The sequence below is a fragment of the Pungitius pungitius genome, chromosome 7 (assembly GCF_949316345.1).
Source record: "Pungitius pungitius chromosome 7, fPunPun2.1, whole genome shotgun sequence".
In the NCBI taxonomy this organism is placed as follows: domain Eukaryota; kingdom Metazoa; phylum Chordata; class Actinopteri; order Perciformes; family Gasterosteidae; genus Pungitius; species Pungitius pungitius.
In genome coordinates this window covers 21,771,168-21,789,463 of record NC_084906.1, presented here as the reverse complement: position 1 = coordinate 21,789,463, position 18,296 = coordinate 21,771,168, and the positions used below count along the sequence as shown (strand labels likewise).

Genomic DNA, 18,296 nt, shown 5'->3' with positions numbered 1-18,296 from the left:
ACATGTACTGCTGTTACAGCACTGAAATAAAAGGACTGTACTTAAAGAATTTATTTAATTTACTCACAAGAAAACGTTGAACTAAACAAAAACAGACATTGAACATGAGCTTGTTTTTTATAAAGATCCACAGCAGAAATGATAAAAGTGTTGTTGAATAAAATCAGTTCAAGTTCAGACTGCAGGTCAAACAGCCAATTACCCACAATGCCACAGGAGAAACCTCTACCACTGACCTCTGACCTTTAGCCCAAACAGCCTGAAAGATTGCGCACAACATCCACATATGATGAATAATAAAAATAAAAATAAAGATCAAAAGTGTTCATCTTTTAAATCACTGTTTCCTCTCAGAATCAAAATATGGGAAATAAGTAAAAAGCTTGGACGTTATTATTTCAGACACTTTGGGTAAGAACCTGTTAGATGTTCATTAATAACGGAGCTTAGATTTTTCTTTCATTTTACATCAATTCCTCACAACATTCCTCAGTTTGTTAGATTGGATGACTGAAACATTTCAACATTTCAATAATTAATTCATATTTAGTGTGTGTATACAAACATATTTTTAAGAATATGAACATTTCTGATTTCTGTTCAAGTTCAAATCCTGAGAAGAGATGAAGGATTTCTTTATGAATGAAAGTATTGGCGTCTCCTCCTGTGAGAGCAGGTGTGTTTAAGGGCACTTGTGATGCTCAGGGTTGGAGGGGGGAGGGGTGCCATCTGTCCGCTGGCTGCAGGTCATGTGACCCTGTGACCAGGCTCTACTTGGAGGTCGCCGAGGTCGCGCTGATGGAGAGCGCCCGGCGAGGTGCGTTTGAAACGTGCCTCTGCTGGGACAGGAAGGAGGGGGTGGGGGGGTACGCGGAGGAGGTGCAGCCACTCAGACGGGACTCCACCGCCAGCTTTTGGAAGTTCAGGCTCTGAGGACCACACACAGAAGATCAGGGTCCACACGCAGGATGAAAAAAAAGCAGGAATCAAAGTGGACTTCGGCGTCCCACACGAGGTCTGGACGATGAGGTCCTACCTTGTTGTACCAGGCGGTGACGATCAGCTTCTCCTCGTACTCCCTCAGTTTGTTCTGCTCACACTGCCGCTGGAGAGGAAGATGAAAACCAGAGTTAAAAACGATAACGTGTTCATGTCACTGCGGTCGAGAAGAGGATTTACTTCCAGGTGGAGAATCTGTTTGTCCCGATCTGCCAGCTGGTTCCGGAGGTTCTGGATCTCCGCTGTAGCCGGGTTCAGTTTAGGATCCAGAGCTCGGATCACCTACAAGAGCAAAGGCAGCTTCGTGGATCCATGACATTTTCTCATGTTAGACATCAACAATGAATAAACATGTTCATTATTCATTTAACAACTCACGTTGCGAGCCTTCTCCAGGTACAGCTTATACCTCTCCTCCATGGCCCTCATGTCGTCATCCTTCTTCTTCAGTGCAGCATTCAGCTCCTCCACCTTGGAGGCTGAGAGGCAGTGGAGGTCAGAGGTCACATTGAGGCTTCACTGTATTAGGACTGAAGAGACGTTAATGCTCACAGGTTGGAGTGTTGTCAGGTTCAAGGTCCTCCAGCAGCTCTTTCTTCTTCATGATCTCATCCTGGGCCTCGTTCAGCTGGACCCTATGGAGACACATGATGTTCCTTTAGGGCGCCTCTAGCTCCCTCTACTGGAGGACTCTGCTGGAGGACACACTTACATGTGAGCATCGAGCTTCCGCTTCAGGTTGGACTGAAATGAGATGGACCACATTTGAAAAGGAGCACATGTAAATGAGATGAAGCTATAAGTTCTTCTGCTACTCACGTCGTCAGGTTTGGCGCCCTGACACTGAAGGGCTTTCTGCAGATCTTCCACCTGCTGCTGGAGCTCACTGATCCGCTCTCGACTCAACCTGCAGACCAGAGGACAGGCACTAATGAAGGTTCTCACGTTCAACACACAGCCATCACTAGCAAAGCTTGGTCATGGGAACGTTAGGGACTACAGGAGGTTGCTCACCGGTTCTCGGTGTCCAGCTCACTTCTCGTCCTCTGAGCGTCCTCCAGCTGGTCCTGCAGAGACAAGATCTTCTCTCTCTCAAAGTCCTCCTGCTGGACTCTGAGCATCTTGTTCTCATGCTGCAGCCGGATGAAGCTCTCTCTGAGAGACACACACAGACAAGACGAAGACACGAGGTCAGTGTAAAGACAAACCTACACTGCGTCCCTCAGGGGAGTCTTACCTGTACTCGATGGGAATGAGCTCAGCTGCCAGGTTCTCGTGGCTGCTGGAAGGAAGAACCCCTGAAAGCAGGAAGAGTTTCATCTGTTCAGATTATTGAAGTCATGAATGTGACACATCAGAGCATCATGTGACTCACCGGTTTGGGAGAAATGTTGCTGCTGAGCCTGAGAACATCTCATCTCCTCGTTGATTTCCTTCAGGGAATCTCTCTCCATGATGGTCCTCTAATAGAGGGACAAATTAAATGGGAAAATGTCAGGAGTCACACTCCATGATGTATGGACACAGACGCTTCATCCAATCACCTGCAGAGTTATTGCACACCATCTGGTGCTTCACATCATCCAGAAGAACATGACTGTCTTCATAAGCATTGGAGCGTTCTGATTGGCTGTTAGTGTCCAATGTGAAGACACTGGTCCCTTCACTTAATCCTTCATGTATCCTCGAGGAAAGGTCGACTTTGTGTCCGGATAGTTAAGGCTGCCTCACCTCCTTTTCCTTCATCACAGCTTCGTGCTTCTCCTCCAGCTTCTTCATCTCGTAGGCCAGGTTGTCTGCTCGCCGAGACTCCTCCGTCACCTTCCTGTGTAGCTCTTGGACCTGACAAAGTCGACCCAGGGACAAAGGTCTGTCACACTGGAGAGAAATGTGCACCGTGTGAGATGTTTGAGATGTTCCTCAGCCCACCTGTCTCTTGTAGGTCTCCAGCTGAGCGCGGGCCGCGTTGGCTTTACGCAGCTCCTCTTCCAAGCTGACGGTGTTGTGCATGTAGGTCACGTTGTTCTCCTCCAGCAGCTTCATCTGCCTCTTCAGGTCGCCCAGATTCTCCAGTTTACGTTTGTATGTGTCCACAGAGGCCTCCAGCATCACCACCCGATCCGAGCAGTTCCTACAGACGATCAATACCAGATAAACAGCAATATGAAGAAAGGACACAAAGCTGCACCTGATTTCTACCATAAGGTCTCCTTGCTTCATCATGAAATATTACAGTGCAGTTTTTATTTTATCTTTATTCATTAACTTACTAACCCATAGCATATATTTCACTATATTTTTGTATATTTTAATTTCTATCCTATTGCTGCACTACGTTGTCTTGTCTTCCTTCAGGCACCAACCGCCAAGTCAGATCCCATGTATGTCTGATATATGATGGCAAGAAACGTTTCCTGAGTAGAGGCTTCTTTTTGGTGAGAATTGAGGAGCTAATGGGAGGTGGTTCTCTGTATCCAAGCTGCTCCCGAACCTCGCAGACACAAACCTCAGAACGTCCAGTTCATCTTTGAGAGCCCGAGACTCTTCTGCCAGGCCGGTGAGCTCGTCGTTGCGGTGCTGGATCTCGATCAGCTGCTTCTCCAGCTCCTCACAATGGATCCGGTAATCGTCCTTAGCCGCCTCCAGCCTGAGAGGAGCAGGCACACGGAACCGTTCAGCAGCCCGCCGGCAGCATGCCGGCAGCATGCCAGCAGCCCGCAAGCAGCATGCCAGCAGCCCGCCAGCAGCCCGCCGGCAGCCCGCCAGCAGCCCGCGACTTCGGCTCACCTGAAGTTCTCCTCCTGCATCGCCTCCAGCTGTTGCTGCAGCTGGCTGTGCTTCCTCCCGGAGGGGGTGCTCGGGTCGTCGAACGTGTCCAGCTGACTGGCTCGGTCCGTCAGGACGTCATTCTCAGCCAATAAGCTGTTTCGCTCTTCCTGCAGGACTGCCACCTGTCCAGGTACAACATGCTTTAGGACCACTCGCTAAGGCTCAGGCTACAGGAGTTAGCGGTTAGCATTCTTCCACAGGAAGCTCCGAGGACACTTAGCTGTATGCAACCCACAGAGAATAGAGCTTCATCACCTGGATGTCCAGCTCTTGGCAGCGCTGAGCCAACGCTTCCTTCTCAGCTAGAAGTTCAGCAAGATCCTCCACGGCTTTTTTCAGCTGAAGGAAAAGAAGAAGAACAGAGAACTCTGGTCAGAGGTCTCAAGAGGCTTTTAATGATGTAACCAAGCAACATCATACAGGCTAGTGTACAAGTTCCATTTCAAACCATGTACCTCTGTGCTGGAAACACTGCATATTTAGAACAAAAGTATCTTGAGAATCAAACTAAAGATAATATTTAGAGTTTAAACATAATTCATTCATGTTAGAATGTTACGTACTGTTGAAGGATTCTTATTTCTTCGGTTTTAAATCAGCAGAAGTAAGAACTACCAGAAGATTCTAGAACCAACCTGCAGCTCCAAGTCTCCGGATGGTTCTGCTCCCAACGGGCCGACGATCTCTCTGCTCATGAGCTGAGGAGACAAAGGTCTCTGGGTTTATGGCTCATACACATCCGAACATCTGTAGTGTGAGGGATGTCAGGATGGACTGACCTCCTGGATGGCTGTCATGACAACGTGCTGTACGGACTCCTCCAAGGTCATGATGATCTGAATGTATTCTGCAGTAGAACCATCAGAACCATCAGTATACACACACACTGCCAGCAGGTACCGGTTGGTGTGTCACACACCTTGTTTACGCTCACATCGGACAGCACAGCCCAGGACGAGCTGCAGCAGCCTGCCCAGCTCCACCGGGTCAGAGTGCTCCGCCACCACGGCCACGTCGGGCAAAGGGAAGTCGGAGATCTCCTGGGCCAAGACCTGATGGTGGAGGAAGGAGTCAGCTCACTGGGTTTCATTTATGGAGGTTCAATCAAATGCAACCAGCACTTACCTCCCTGTAATAATCCACCACCATCTGAAGGATCTTCTTCAGGTTGTTCATCTGAGATAAAACACACACATGTAACATGTTGAGAGACGCTAATTATTGTTTTATAGCATTATGTCGCAGTAAGAACAAGATGCTAAACATGACACGTCACAAAGATGTCATAATGTGCACACATGTACTCCAGAGAAGCCTGGAGGAGACCTGGAGGTGAGGAAGTGATACAAAATGGTCACATTTGTTGATTTGTATTGATTTGTGTTGCGTGTGTGTTCCCATCGGTGCCCAGTAGGTGGCGCTGTCCTCATACCTGCATAGCGTGAGAAGACGCTGACCACATACGGAGACACAAGCACACAGAAGGCTGTGGAGCTGGATGAATTTACTCCAATAACTTGTTATTAATGAACGTGTGAATGGCGATTAGAAGGATGTGTATTTGTAACATAGAGTTGTTTTATTACCTCATTAGGAATGTGATTAATGCACTTGTATGAGCACAGCATCATTCACAGACCGCCATGTTTAACCACTGAGGCGACTGTGCCCGAGTGAACCCTGACGGCTCCATGTCCAAGTGTCCAAGTGTCTCAACCCTTAGCTGCTCCCACTGTGGGACGGGTTCAAGATGTAAAACCATGGATTAAAACGCTCAGGAACCAAATGTTTTCCTTTGCGTAAACAGAAACTTGTGGATGCTGTGCACGTTATTTGGATATTCTGATTTTTCTAATCATCTATATTTTATTGTACTTAATTGTAAATTAACATATGTTGATAATTCCTGTGACAATAAGACATTCCAAAGTCTTATTGCCCAACGCCATGCACCACCTGCCACGTCAAATGCCATGCATGTCAAACATATTTTGGCAATAAATTGTAAAATGAACAAGAAGAGTGTGTGTGTGTGGGGGGGGGGACACCACCAGAGGACGATGGGGGCTACGCTGCTCGTACCTTCAGTCTCCAGTTGTCATCAACGTCTGCCTTGATGCGGCTGAGCCACCCATCAGAGAACCACGCCGCGTCTCTGCAGCACACACAAGGGACGCGCTCATTGCATGCATCGTTTTCTCCTGCCGCACACACACACACACACACACACACACACACACTTTAAAACAAACAAAAAATGCGTGTGTGTCTCACATCTGATGCAGGACCTGTGATATCGCTGCTCCAGTAGTCAGGTCCTCCACCGTCCTGCAGGGCGCCGCAGTGTTGAAGGTCTGCAGCTGAGCAGAACAAAACAAACATCAATTAACGTGAAAATCATTTTCTCTATGAATAAAATGAAGTGATAAATCTGAGCATCACTCAATGACTCAATGAATGACTCGGATGAGTTGATCCAGGTAAAGTTTGTAAGAATGATGTGGATTCATTCATGTTGACATAATAACTTTCTTTATGATGATTACATTGACCTGATGAGGATCAGCTCGAGGACTCGATGACCCATAAGTGACCCAATGACACACTGGATAAATAACCGATGCGCACAGGTGAGGTCGCTTCCTGGTTTCACGCGACCACCTGCCCCCCCGCCGGGACGGAACTCACCCAGATGACGAGGCTCTCGCTGCGCGCCGTGTTCTTCGGCTCCATTTGTCCGCTGTTAGCTTGCTAGCTTGAAGCTAAATGAAGCCCTCGCACCTGTCGGCTCTTCCGCTCCTTTGACCTCACCTGCTGCCGACAGGATCCGCTCGCTACGTCACACGCGTGCACCGGACACAGCGAGCGCCGCTGCGCCGGTAAAGCAGCGTAACATGCACGCGCGTGACGTCGCCACGTTGTCCTTCGCTTCGGTTGCGTTGAAGTGAGTCGCATCCAATCAGCGTTGAGGTCTGTGAAGATTGACGGCAGTTGAACCGCGTCGCAGCCAATCGGTGAGCAGGATCCTCCCCACAGCTGCGTGATTGGTAGAGAATTAACGGATTCATGAAAGCCGGTGAAATGTTTCTCATGTACCAGCTGTCATGGAATAACATGTGCTGTCAATAATAATGTGTGAATCCCAGTTGGCCTCCATCTCCTCATTTCATCACTTCTTAACAAAGATGGAAGGTTGCTTCACTCTCCACAACCTCAGCACACACAAATAAAAACATTTAGTAATCACCATTTTAATGTCTTATGTCAGTAATCAACTTTCATGTTGAACTGTACCAGCTAATGTTCTACATTATTCACCTGTTTATTCTTCAACACCTCGTCTGATGAAGTTAGATGATGAGATCTATAATTTTATGTTTGTTTAAAGCTAGTTTTATAGCTTTAAAGAGATTTCTAGTTTGTTCTCAGTCTTCAGCAGCTTCAAATCTTCACCTTGTGATCAATGGGTTGTTCATTACTGCTGAGGGAGGAGCCAGCGAGCCGCTGACCCCTCCCCCAAAGGAGGAGGAGCCAGCGAGCCATGTGCTTGATGCTGTGTGCAGCTGAGCCCCCCCTCAGGGACTAGCCCAGCGTTCAAGTTATTAACAAACCAATAAACATGCTCCTCGCCACAAGCATCACAAAAATCAATTGAAACCAGAGCAAACCACAAAATAACTTGTTTTATGACTTGTTTATAATTTTAAAACCGTCACTGTGAATGTAATCCACTGATAAAAGCTTAATTGTATCAGACTATTTGCATAATTCAGTGTTTTCCATCCAACATATTACATTTCTTTATATATACATTCATGAATATATCTGCAGGCCATGTTGAAGAACCAATAGAAGGAGATCTAGTTGAGGTTTGTGGTGTCGGTGCCCCCACCCCTCTGCAGCGGGTGGAGCCCTCACTACTCACACAGGAAGCTGCAGCCGCCACGAGGGAACTGTGAAACTACAAAGTCAATGAAACATGTAGAATATTCCTTTACTTAAATCACACACACTGTAGAATGATGTATTTATTAGTAAAATGCATATTAATGAGACTTTTGTAAAAAAAGACAAAGTGAAGATTGGTGAAGTATGACATCATTCATTCAGTGCTGCACCAGGCCGCCGCGTTCTGGAACATGCGTAACCATGGAGACGGTGTAAGGGAGGGCCGCAGGGCCGGGGGGGCCCAGGGCCACTGCCAGCCAAGGGTGCAGCGCTCGGGGTGGGGCATCAGGGCCAGATGCCTCCCGTCCCCAGAGCAGAGCCCCGCCACCCCCCGCGGGGACCCGTTGGGGTTCAGGGGGTAGTCCTCGGTGGGCAGACCCTGGTCGTCAAGGTAACGGAGTGGGGCGAGACCACCAGAAACAATCCGGTCCTGAACTAGAGAGCTACGGAACTGCATCAGACCTGTGGAGGAAAGAGGTTGGTGGGGGGGGGGGGGGGGGTGTCAATATTACCCATACTAGATCATTTCAGGGTCAAAGGTCACAGTGCAGCTATGAGGAGGCAGATGGTCTCCTAATGTACTTAATGAGGTCTCAGTAAGGCCATGGTCACCTTCTCCATGTGCGACCCAGACCCCCAGGGCCGAGCCCTCCATGCCGCTGAGCCACAGGGACGGAGACTTCTGGATCCCGACGCTGACGAAGCGGGACTCGAACCGACCCGACTGGTTGTGAGTCAGCACCACGTCGGACTCTGGGGAACCAGAACACAGGTCAACATGTTCCTTTGTTCCCGGGTAGGCGATGCAAAGAGAAGGTCTTCATCTCACCCGCTCCATCCTGGTCCTGGCCCCCCCCCACCCAGCCGAGCAGGGCCAGCAGCTGGCAGCCGTTACAGACCCCCAGACTCAGAGTGTCGCCTCGCTGACGGAACCGATCAAACGCCGCCTTGGCCTTTGGGTTGTAGGCAATAGTAGCAGCCCAGCCTGCAGGAGGGGGGGGGGGGGGGTTAGCGGGTGTGTCAGAGGGCTCTGTGTGTGTGTGTGTGTGTGTGTGTGTGGGGGGGGGGGGGGTTATCTGCCTTTAGCTGATCCCAGGACGTCTGCGTAACTGAATCCACCAACGAACACCACGGCCCTGAAGGAGTCCAGCGTCGTGGAGCCGGAGCACAGGTCCTGCATGTTCACGTCCCAGACCTCAGCAACACAAGGGGGGGGGGGGGGGGGGGGGGGGGGGGTTAGTCACAGCAGCGGCTGGTCTTCAGCCCACAGGATGATATAGTCACCTCAAAGCCCCCCATGTAGAGAGACGCACACATCTCGCGGTCCCCGTTACTGCCCTCCTCCCTCACCACAGCCACCCGAGGCCCTGAAGCAGAGGTCACATGGCATCATGCAGCAGATGATTGACAGGCATCAATGACTCATTGGTCTCGTCTTACTCAGCTGGCTGAGGCTGGGTGTTTTGCAGGGGTCAAAGGTCAGGTGGAAGTAGGGCTGCGTCCTGGTAGCCAGGCCCCCCTCCTCCTGTCTCACACAGATCTCGTTGGTCTGGAGGCGCTCCAGCTGGAAGCTGGTGTCCTCCCATGATGCTCGGAGGCTCGGCAGCTTTTCCCTCAGAACCTCGAGGTCGTCCACGCGAACTCTGACCTGCAACACCAGCCAGAGAAAGAAGGTGAGCCCGGACAAGAGGAGACCGGAGACCCGCTCACGAGGTTCTCCTCTCACCTCAGACTCCGGTCCAAAGCCACGAGTCCTCCCCACGTGGAGACACTGCACGCCGGCGTCTTCGTATCGCCGACACACCGCTTCTACGTGGAGTAGAGAAACCTCCAGGACCAGACCGAGCTCCTCGCTGAACAGCAGCTCCATGACTGGGACGGGATCAGAGACAAGAGACGTGATCAGAGAGACAAGAGACAGACGTGATCAGAGACAAGTCTTCACGGACCTCCAGCTCCGTCTGAGTGGAGCTCCACATCAATCCCACGGTTCCCTGCGAACGCCATCTCCAGCAAACAGGAAATGAGGCCTCCATCGCTGACGTCATGTCCGGCAGTCAGCAAGCGATCTGAAGGAAGACGACTCAGAATCAAGTCCAGCTTCCACCCACCAGCAGACGAGAAGGTTGTGAACCAGCTCACCCTGAACCAGCTCCTGGGTCACGTTGAAGCAGGAGACCAGAACCTCAGGCCGGTCCATATCGGGACAACAGTCCCCAAGCTGGCTAAAGACCTGAGCCAGAGCCGAGCCCCCCAGACGATGGAGGCCCAGGCTGATGGGAACCCAGAGCAGCGCGCCTGCAGACAGGGGGGGGGGGGGGGGGGCAGAGTTTATTGTATTCAAACTGCTTTGAGTCAGCATGAATCTGTTCATTTTTAAAACAATTAAAATATGAACATGGTTTGAATAAAGCATGATTCAATGAGATCAAAGAGATGAGATTGGTTTAAATAATCATTTGGGGAAATGGAATTGTTCAAAGAGAAGAGACATCAGACTGAAATCACGTCCTCTTATTACTGCATAGAACAGTTTTATGAATGCAATTCATAGTGTGCTACTATTATTCATGTATTAACTGTCAAATCTAATAAGCCCAACATTGCAAACCGTTCTGTTCAGTTAGCACACCGGCTAACTTTAGCTAACGTAAGTTCATTAGCTAACATCCCAGGTACTCATTTAAAACATTAAAACTGACTTAACTATTTGATATGTATTCACATTGGGTTTATTAGTATTTTTACATACGTTTCATTCGTACTTGTTACTATTAGTGTGTCCATGTTAAAACTATGTTTCAAATGGATGGGGATTTTAAATGAAATTGAAATAAATCTTAATAATAGCCCCATTTCATTTTGTGAGAGTAGGTTCTACAGGTGTGACATACCTTTCCCGTCTGGATCCTCCAGGTCAGGGGTCACCGTGGCCGTGATGTCAGAGCAGACAGCGTACGCAGAGATCACCAGAGCACCTGAGACACAGCAGGGGGCTCGACTTAAAACAAACAAACACACAAACACACACAGTATTCAAGTGAATAATGGCAGCACCTGGAGCTTTGACCGTCTCCTCCCCCACACGAGCCGCCATGCTCAGAGAGTCTTTGCCTCCATCGATGGCCACGCCCAGCTGACCCATGACCTCACACATGGCCCCACAGGCGTCCCACAGAGCGGCCCCCTCCCCAGGCAGCTTGGCCGCCCACATCCAGTTACCACTGCACTTCACGTCCTGGAACACAGGGACAGAGGGGGGGGGGGGGGGGTCACGCCCTGGATCTCACATGTGGGGAGATTACCAGCTGGCATCTAGGTTCACATGTGTGTGATTCCTACGTCATAACCATAGGTGACCTCTGACCTTGAGGGCGGTGACTTTGGCAAACACCAGGTTGGTGAGGGCCTCTCCAACGGCCATCCGGGCCCCCGCAGCGGGATTCAGGAGGCCTTTGATTGGCTGCTCACCGATGGCGGTCGCCGCCCCCTGCCGACCAAACGGAGACAGAGCGACCACGGCCACGTCCGCCAGGGGGGTGTGGAGGGGGCCCACACACTGTTGCTGAGCAACCAGCCCTGTCACGGACCGGTCCACCTGAGGGGGGGCGGGGGGGGGACACATGTCTCAATTCAACGGCTGCATCGTTCACGCGTCTCTCTGGCAGCGACTCAGAGGACACATCAGACCGACCCCCGCGTGTCCATCATGCAGCGCGGGCCGACGAAGATCTCTCCATTTAGGGCGATTCCAAACTAAACATAGCTAGGGTTAGCAGACATGTGCTAATGACACACATCCCAGAGGTGGGGGTCACCTTGTTGGTCAGGTAGCGCTTGGAAGCCACAGCAGGTAGACGCAGAACTCGGTCCAGAGCCTCTCTGACCTTCAGCCCTCCAGGAAGAGCCAGAGGCAGAAGGTCAGAGGTCACGCGCTCCATCTGAAACTCTTTCTGGGGCATCTTCCCCAGGACCCAGTCCAGCTGCAAGTCTACGGGGGCACGTCCTCCCTCCGCCGCCCCCTCATCCACCAGCACAATCTGAGAATTCAAGATAATCCTTCATGGATTACAGGAATAACAGCAGCGATTAAGATTATACAACTGTACTATTACAACTACTACTATTAATTATATAACTTATTATTGAAGTTCAAAGGTGTCGTTTCAAACCCTCGCTGCTTGTAGAACACGTTTCCAGCGACATTATCAATAGTAAGTGAATGGCTGCCTGTTGCTATGCAACCGACAAGCAGCATTGGAAACGTGTGTCGCCTCGCACCAGAAGTTGGTTGATGATCAGCTAGATCGACATGAATGTGTGTGTGTATAGAGAAATATATAGATATATAATATCTATATATATATAGATATATAATATCTATATATTTCTCTCCGGCTGGAACCTGCCTTGCCGTCTCCGGTGATGTTTCCCACAAAGTCCACAGGACACTTCTCCCTCCGACACACCGTCTCCAGGAAGTCCCGGTCGGCCGGGCGGAGCAGCAGGGCGTTGCTCTCCTGATACTCCGCCCCCCACAGCTCCAGCACACTGAGGGTGGGGTCACCTTTCTGTAGAGCAGAGACAACAGAAGGTAAAATATTCATGAGCATAAATAGCACCTCCTGTGACTCTTCTTCACATCTGCTGCTTTTGACGGATAATGAACAAGTTGTGGATTTGAAACATTCGTTTTCCCTCCTCTAGAGTGTAAATCAGACGGAGGTCTTTTTGGTTTAGTGGAGATGTGGAGTCATGTGACGCCCCCCCGTTGGAATGAGAGAGGAGCTCGTCACCTTGAACCTGCTGCAGTAGATTCGGGCTCCTGCCGGATCGCTGAGCTCCTTCAGCACGTTGCCTGCAGGTGACAGGAGATGTTAACGTGTGTCTCTGAGTCCAATGATTACCTGAAGAGGAGATCACATGTTAACAAGTGTCCACATCTGGACAGGGCAGCAGATGTTGGGTACCGTTCCCCCCGGCTCCCTGGTCGTGGATGCTGCAGATCGGGTTCCCGCCGCTTCTCTCCAGACACGCTCGGAGAGCTCGGTTCATCTTCTGCTCCATCTCGGGGTCTCCTCTCTGCACGGCCCCCGTGTCCCTGTCGCTGCTGTTGTCGCCCTGGACCTGTAACCAGGAGGCCATTAGCATGCATCTACGCGTATGAATGAATGAATGAATGAATGCATGAGAGAATCGCCGTGACGTACCTGCACGGACGAGGCCGCTCCCCCTCCGACACCGATCCTGTACACGGGACCACCGATCTTCACCACCTCCATTCCTGGTGGACGAGGGAGAGCGTGATTCACTGATCGACATTTATTTATATAAATATATATATATATATATATATAAATATTATATAATGTGATATTAAATATAATATATATATAAATATAAATATTAGGGCTGTCCAAATCAACACGTTAATCTATGAAATTATTGTGGCAGAGATTAATGCGATGAAATATTTTAATGGCGCTCTGTTAGACGGAGAGCTTTTAGCACTGGACGTAAAAACAAACAATTGATTCCTCCACGTGTCAAACAGAAGGGGGACGAACCACTTAAAGCACCGCTAGGCTCAGCTAGCGGCTAGGCTAAACTCTCTGCTAGGCTAAGCTAGCGGCTAGGCTAAACTCTCTGCTAGGCTAAGCTAGCTGCTAGGCTAAACTCTCTGCTAGGCTAAGCTAGCGGCTAGGCTAAACTCTCTGCTAGGCTAAGCTAGCTGCTAGGCTAAACTCTCTGCTAGGCTAAGCTAGCTGCTAGGCTAAACTCTCTGCTAGGCTAAGCTAGCTGCTAGGCTAAACTCTCTGCTAGGCTAAGCTAGCTGCTAGGCTAAACTCTCTGCTAGGCTAAGCTAGCTGCTAGGCTAAACTCTCTGCTAGGCTAAGCTAGCTGCTAGGCTAAACTCTCTGCTAGGCTAAGCTAGCTGCTAGGCTAAACTCACTGCTAGGCTAAACTAGCGGCTAGGCTACTTCCATCTAACGTTACTCAGTCTGCAGAGGACACCACTGTGTCCCTTAAAGACAGTGGTTAGAAAACGTCCTGCTAAATGTGGGGACATTGTTGTTGTTAAATGATGGAGAGATGAAAGCAAAGTGAAGAGTCGCTAGTTCAACATGTTCCTCCTCCAACATGATCACATGGGGGCAGCAAGTCTAAAATACACGCTTTCTCAAGTGATTACTCATTACTTGACTTTACTAAGTCTGTAGAAGATAAACTTTAATGGACCGACAGCCCTAATGTGTGTGTATCTTTGTATACGCAGACGTACCCATTTCTGCCTCTTGCTTCTTGACGTGAGCGTCCTCGATGGATCCAAGGCCCCCGCTGAACATGATGGGTTTGATCCACTCTCTACGTTCTCCGTCCTTCAGCCGCATGCCGAAGGAACGAGCGAACCCTAGAAGAGACGGAACCACTCAGCATCGACCAACAAGCACCTGCTGCTTTTATGACACGTACAAGAAACCAATAGGTGATCAATAATACAAATATTCTATTAGACACAAGCAGCTGTGGTGCAAACGGATCAATACAGAATAGAATGTGGCAGTTTGCCTCCCACCAACCCGACAGGACGGGTTCTCCAAACTTGTTCCCATAGTCCGAGGCTCCGTCGCTGGCTTCCAGGGCCACCTGCAGCGGGGGGGCGAAGCTGGGGGGGTACTCCCACCCCTCCCCCTCCCCCTCCCAGGGGAGGCTGTACCCTGCAGAGCACAACTCGTCATCAATAAGCGGCGGCCTCATCAATAACCTCCTCACAGTGGCTGCTGCTCCTCACCTGGAATGTGCAGGTTCCCGAAGCAGTAGCCCGCCGTGCCGGCGATGACGTGGCCCCCCCGCCCAGCGCTCTGCACGTCTCTGATACGCCCCCCCGTCCCCGTGGTGGCGCCGCTGAAGGGGGCGACGCCTTCGGGTCAAACGGTTCCATTACGTGATTATTGATCATTGATCAGAGCATCAAACAACTCGACATGTTTCGACTAAACATCAGATTCTTTTGTGTGTCTGGACCTGTCGGGAAGTTGTGCGTCTCCGCTGTGAAGATGACGTGTCTCAGAGACGTCCTCGTCTCATAAGAGCTGGAACAGGACGGGTCCCTGGGGTAAAGACACTGGAGCTCCACCCCCCTGATTCCACTGGAGACACCACATTGAGTCAGTACACACACACACACACACACACACACACACACACACACACACACACACACACACACCTGCTGTTGTCACAGAACTTGATGACGTTGTTGTTGTTGCTTTGGTTCTGAGTTTTCATGATGAGACTGAAGAGAGTTTCATCCTGATGAAGACCGTTGATCTGCATTCGACCTCGAAAGAACCAGTGCCGGCTGTGCTCACTGTCAACAACAACAACAACAACAGGGGTAAACAAACCAATCTGAAAGAACCAGTGACGGCTGTGCTCACTGTCAACAACAACAGGGGTAAACAAACATGGGAGTAAACAAAGCGCCCCCCACCTGTTGGACTGAGCCAGGTCGAAACATTCCACACTAGTCGGGTTCCTTTTAATCCTCTGAAACATCGATGTGTAGAAATCCAGATCCCAGGAGTCAAAGGCCAGACCTGAACAACAACAACAACAGGACACAACAACACGTTTGTGTATTAGTTTTTTCTAATATTTTCATGATTGTATTTGGAGCCTTAGTGAGAAAGAAGTAAATCAGTTATTGAGCATTATGAAGAAACATGGTCTCATAATCAGATAACAAGCAACACCACTTGTGTCCTGTGACCTCACTGATGTCATCAGGCGTCACATGACCTCCATCAGCTGACTCACTCCAGCCTCCAGCTCATCAATAGCTCATCAATAGTTAATCACCAAGGTTCTCGTTGACCTCCTCCAGAGCAGCTCGACCCCTCTGCAGGACGTCCACCTCCCACACCGGCTGTGGCTCCGTTGCCACGGCGAATGAGGTTATGGGATGTTCATAGATGCATTGAGTCATGTTGTCATGGAGACGACCAATCAGGGTGCTCACATCTTCTTCCAGATGCTTCAGGGTCTGTCCATTCATTGGCTGAGAGGAGAGACGCATGAGGGGGGTCTGTGTGTGTGTGTGTGTGTGTGTCTGTGTGTACCTGTGTGTGTGTGTGTACCTTGATCAGAACCCTGATTGACAGCTCCACTCGGGTGACCATATTGATCCCGATGCTCTGACAGATGGAGACTGTGTTTGTAGACCAGCTGGTGGAGAAATTTAACCTGAAGACAGAAACAAATCCTTATATGTGTACACACACACACACACACACACACACACATGAATACACACCTCGGTCCGATCTCCACTAGCTTCTCCTCGGCTCCCTCCCTGAGCTTGGGTTTGAGTGACAGCGGTTCGGCCTGAAAAGGGGGGCGGAACAACCAGAGCAGAACCTCCGTCTGCTCGGTGCTGATTGGCTCTGCAGAGAGGAGAACATCCAGTCTGTGTCTACACATGTGGGACTACCCACAATTCATAGCGACACGACGCTAAACAGAGTTACTGGGGCAGTAAACTGATGATTAGAAAACTAAGAACACTGAAATAACTGAAACCCTGGTCCGTTCCCTTGAGCAAGTCCAATGTTGCCGTCTTAGGTATTTGAGAAATGGTCCTTGTGATGGAGCATCATCATCATCATCATCATCATCATCATCACTCACCTGACAGCTCAACATTGTAGCACTGCTCCGTGGTGATTGACAGGTTCGGGTGGAGCTTAGCGGCTCTCTGCATCCGCTGGTTCACCGCTTCATTACTGTAGAACCTGACTACAGCCATGACTGATGGAAAGGGGGGGAGGGGGGGGGGGTAAATACAGTAAAACACAGACCTCCAGTTATATGAACAACCATGGAATGATGTCATTGATCCTGGACATGAACTGTTTGTGCCCCTTCCATCCAGCAGGTTGAGGTCCATCAGGACTAAGACCTCCCACCACACGCCCCCCCTGACTGACTCTCACTCCCTTTTATATACACTTTGTCACTTTCTGTTTAGCTGGTGCACTTTATCTTTATTTCTAATTTTATCTTTATCTCTTCTTACTTAATAACCCATATCTTTAGCCTTAGCGTACTAAGCCATAGCTTATATTTTATTATACTTTTAGTATACGCTGTCTTTATTATACTGTCTTCCATCAGGCACAAACCGCCAAGTCAATTTCCATGTATGTCTAACATATAATGGCAATAAACGGTTCCTGATTCCTGATCATTCTGAATCAATACAGATGATTGATGAAAAGATGATTAGTTCAGGTCCCGGAGACTAATCAATCAGGTTTTACTGTGATCGCCCCTCTGATTGATGTCAGCCTTCACATCTTCAGACTAAACCTCCACTAACGCACTAACACACTGTGGACCTTAAACTGGACTTCTGACTCTGATCTGTAACGAGTTGGAAATCGGCTTATTTGATGAAATTGTACTTTCTTGTTTCTTGTTCTTCTGAGTTTGTTTCCTTATGGTTGTAAATGACTATGTGTTTTTATTGTGTTTTACAGATACCTCGGCCTGTGACTGTACAACAAACAACAAGATAACAACAAACAAGAGTCCTGCATAGAAATAACTGTTCGTGTCATGTTTCATTCATTAAGACGTGTAATGTACTGCACCACGTGAGCACGCTGCAGGTCACATGAGGCTCAGGAGCTCCCAGTTATCGAGTTATCGAGTTAATTCATCACATCAGTCTAAAGGCCTGTTCCACACTACAGGCTTTACTTCAGTATTACTACAGGAAAATACTCTTACTATCGCTTTTATTAGTTAGTTAATTACCTTATAATTATCTAATTAACTGCTGATCCATAATCATTTTAATGTATGTCACTTCTTAAAATTGTATTAATAAGTGTGCCCAGTAGTTGCATAAATGTACATACGGGTATTGCAGTATCTCACATGTTGAGCGTCATTAAATGACGTAGCCACAGAACACACCTGCCTGAGCTAGTTCCACACGATGAAGATAGAAGCACAACGCTGATATAAATGTACTAAATATCACCTCGAGGTTCCTCTCCGTCCTCACTAACTTCTGCAGCTTGTTGTTTAAGCTACGAGGCTAACCGCTAGCACCGCTAGCATGAAGCTAGCTAGCTTGACTCACGTGAGGCAGCTTCGGAGTTTGGGTTCGGGATGAAGACGCTGAAAGTCCTGTAGCAGTGGTGGCGAGGCTTCTCCTTACTGGGCTCACTGTGCTTACTGGGTGCACTGGCGGGGTTTGCAGACGGAAAGGACGCTGCAGGCACGTGGGAGCCGCTACGCGCTGTGCGCATGCGCAGCCGATACAGCTCAGTGATTGGTTGAGAAACGAATCCTGGACTAAATCTTTTTACTTCATCAAATCTCTGAAATGATCACATGAAATCATCTGGCATCATATGAGGGAAGCTGTAAAGTCAATCATTACACCTTCTACTTCATAGAATACGGAATTAAAAATCACTCAAACGTTCTAGAGACAACAGAGAAGA

The 18,296-nt window shown here is 49.2% G+C and overlaps 2 protein-coding genes across 3 annotated transcripts; both read right to left on the bottom strand.

Annotated features, from left to right (window-relative positions):
- Window positions 1-98: 98 nt before the first annotated feature.
- On the bottom strand, window positions 99-6,763 carry hook1 (hook microtubule-tethering protein 1). Of its 2 annotated transcripts, XM_037470041.2 has the most exons (22): window positions 6,517-6,762; window positions 6,103-6,188; window positions 5,911-5,983; window positions 4,954-5,004; window positions 4,748-4,880; window positions 4,608-4,675; window positions 4,464-4,526; window positions 4,084-4,167; window positions 3,787-3,950; window positions 3,506-3,646; window positions 2,929-3,130; window positions 2,731-2,841; window positions 2,375-2,462; window positions 2,237-2,297; window positions 2,014-2,154; window positions 1,819-1,906; window positions 1,712-1,743; window positions 1,552-1,634; window positions 1,378-1,478; window positions 1,180-1,281; window positions 1,037-1,105; window positions 99-929 (listed from the first exon to the last, which is right to left on the bottom strand). In XM_037470041.2, exons 1-22 carry the CDS (start codon window positions 6,559-6,561, stop codon window positions 771-773), a joined length of 2,145 nt encoding a protein of 714 aa, XP_037325938.1. In that variant the 5' UTR covers window positions 6,562-6,762; the 3' UTR covers window positions 99-770. The 2 variants fall into 2 exon arrangements, with proteins under 2 accessions (XP_037325938.1, XP_037325937.1); XM_037470040.2 differs by having other exon boundaries at window positions 1,712-1,906; window positions 6,517-6,763.
- Window positions 6,764-7,801: 1,038 nt separating this feature from the next.
- pfas (phosphoribosylformylglycinamidine synthase) lies at window positions 7,802-18,240 on the bottom strand. The gene is made up of 28 exons (XM_037469047.2): window positions 17,930-18,240; window positions 16,468-16,587; window positions 16,094-16,223; window positions 15,918-16,023; window positions 15,640-15,838; window positions 15,272-15,377; window positions 15,008-15,148; window positions 14,803-14,927; window positions 14,570-14,698; window positions 14,358-14,495; window positions 14,060-14,188; window positions 12,987-13,060; window positions 12,747-12,903; window positions 12,573-12,634; window positions 12,186-12,347; window positions 11,595-11,816; window positions 11,144-11,374; window positions 10,834-11,014; window positions 10,671-10,754; window positions 9,919-10,074; window positions 9,726-9,845; window positions 9,503-9,648; window positions 9,217-9,424; window positions 9,061-9,143; window positions 8,857-8,971; window positions 8,606-8,761; window positions 8,389-8,529; window positions 7,802-8,238 (listed from the first exon to the last, which is right to left on the bottom strand). The coding sequence occupies exons 1-28, from the start codon at window positions 18,096-18,098 to the stop codon at window positions 7,931-7,933; spliced, it is 4,098 nt and encodes a 1,365-aa protein (XP_037324944.2). The 5' UTR covers window positions 18,099-18,240; the 3' UTR covers window positions 7,802-7,930.
- Window positions 18,241-18,296: the final 56 nt, after the last annotated feature.

What these genes read in the sequence shown, in the direction of transcription:
- hook1 (XM_037470040.2), bottom strand. Translation starts at nt 6,561, where the DNA reads ATGGAGCCGAAGAACACGGCGCGCAGCGAGAGCCTCGTCATCTGG. An exon ending in TGGTGGATTATTACAGGGAG is followed by an intron (nt 4,881 to 4,953) that starts GTAAGTGCTGGT and finishes CTCCACCATCAG; the next exon opens with GTCTTGGCCCAGGAGATCTC. An exon ending in CGGAAGCTCGATGCTCACAT is followed by an intron (nt 1,635 to 1,711) that starts GTAAGTGTGTCC and finishes GTGTCTCCATAG; the next exon opens with GGTCCAGCTGAACGAGGCCC.
- pfas (XM_037469047.2), bottom strand. Translation starts at nt 18,098, where the DNA reads ATGCGCACAGCGCGTAGCGGCTCCCACGTGCCTGCAGCGTCCTTTCCG. An exon ending in CGTCCTGGGATCAGCTAAAG is followed by an intron (nt 8,762 to 8,856) that starts GCAGATAACCCC and finishes CCCCTCCTGCAG; the next exon opens with GCTGGGCTGCTACTATTGCC. An exon ending in CCAGGACCAGGATGGAGCGG is followed by an intron (nt 8,530 to 8,605) that starts GTGAGATGAAGA and finishes CTGGTTCCCCAG; the next exon opens with AGTCCGACGTGGTGCTGACT.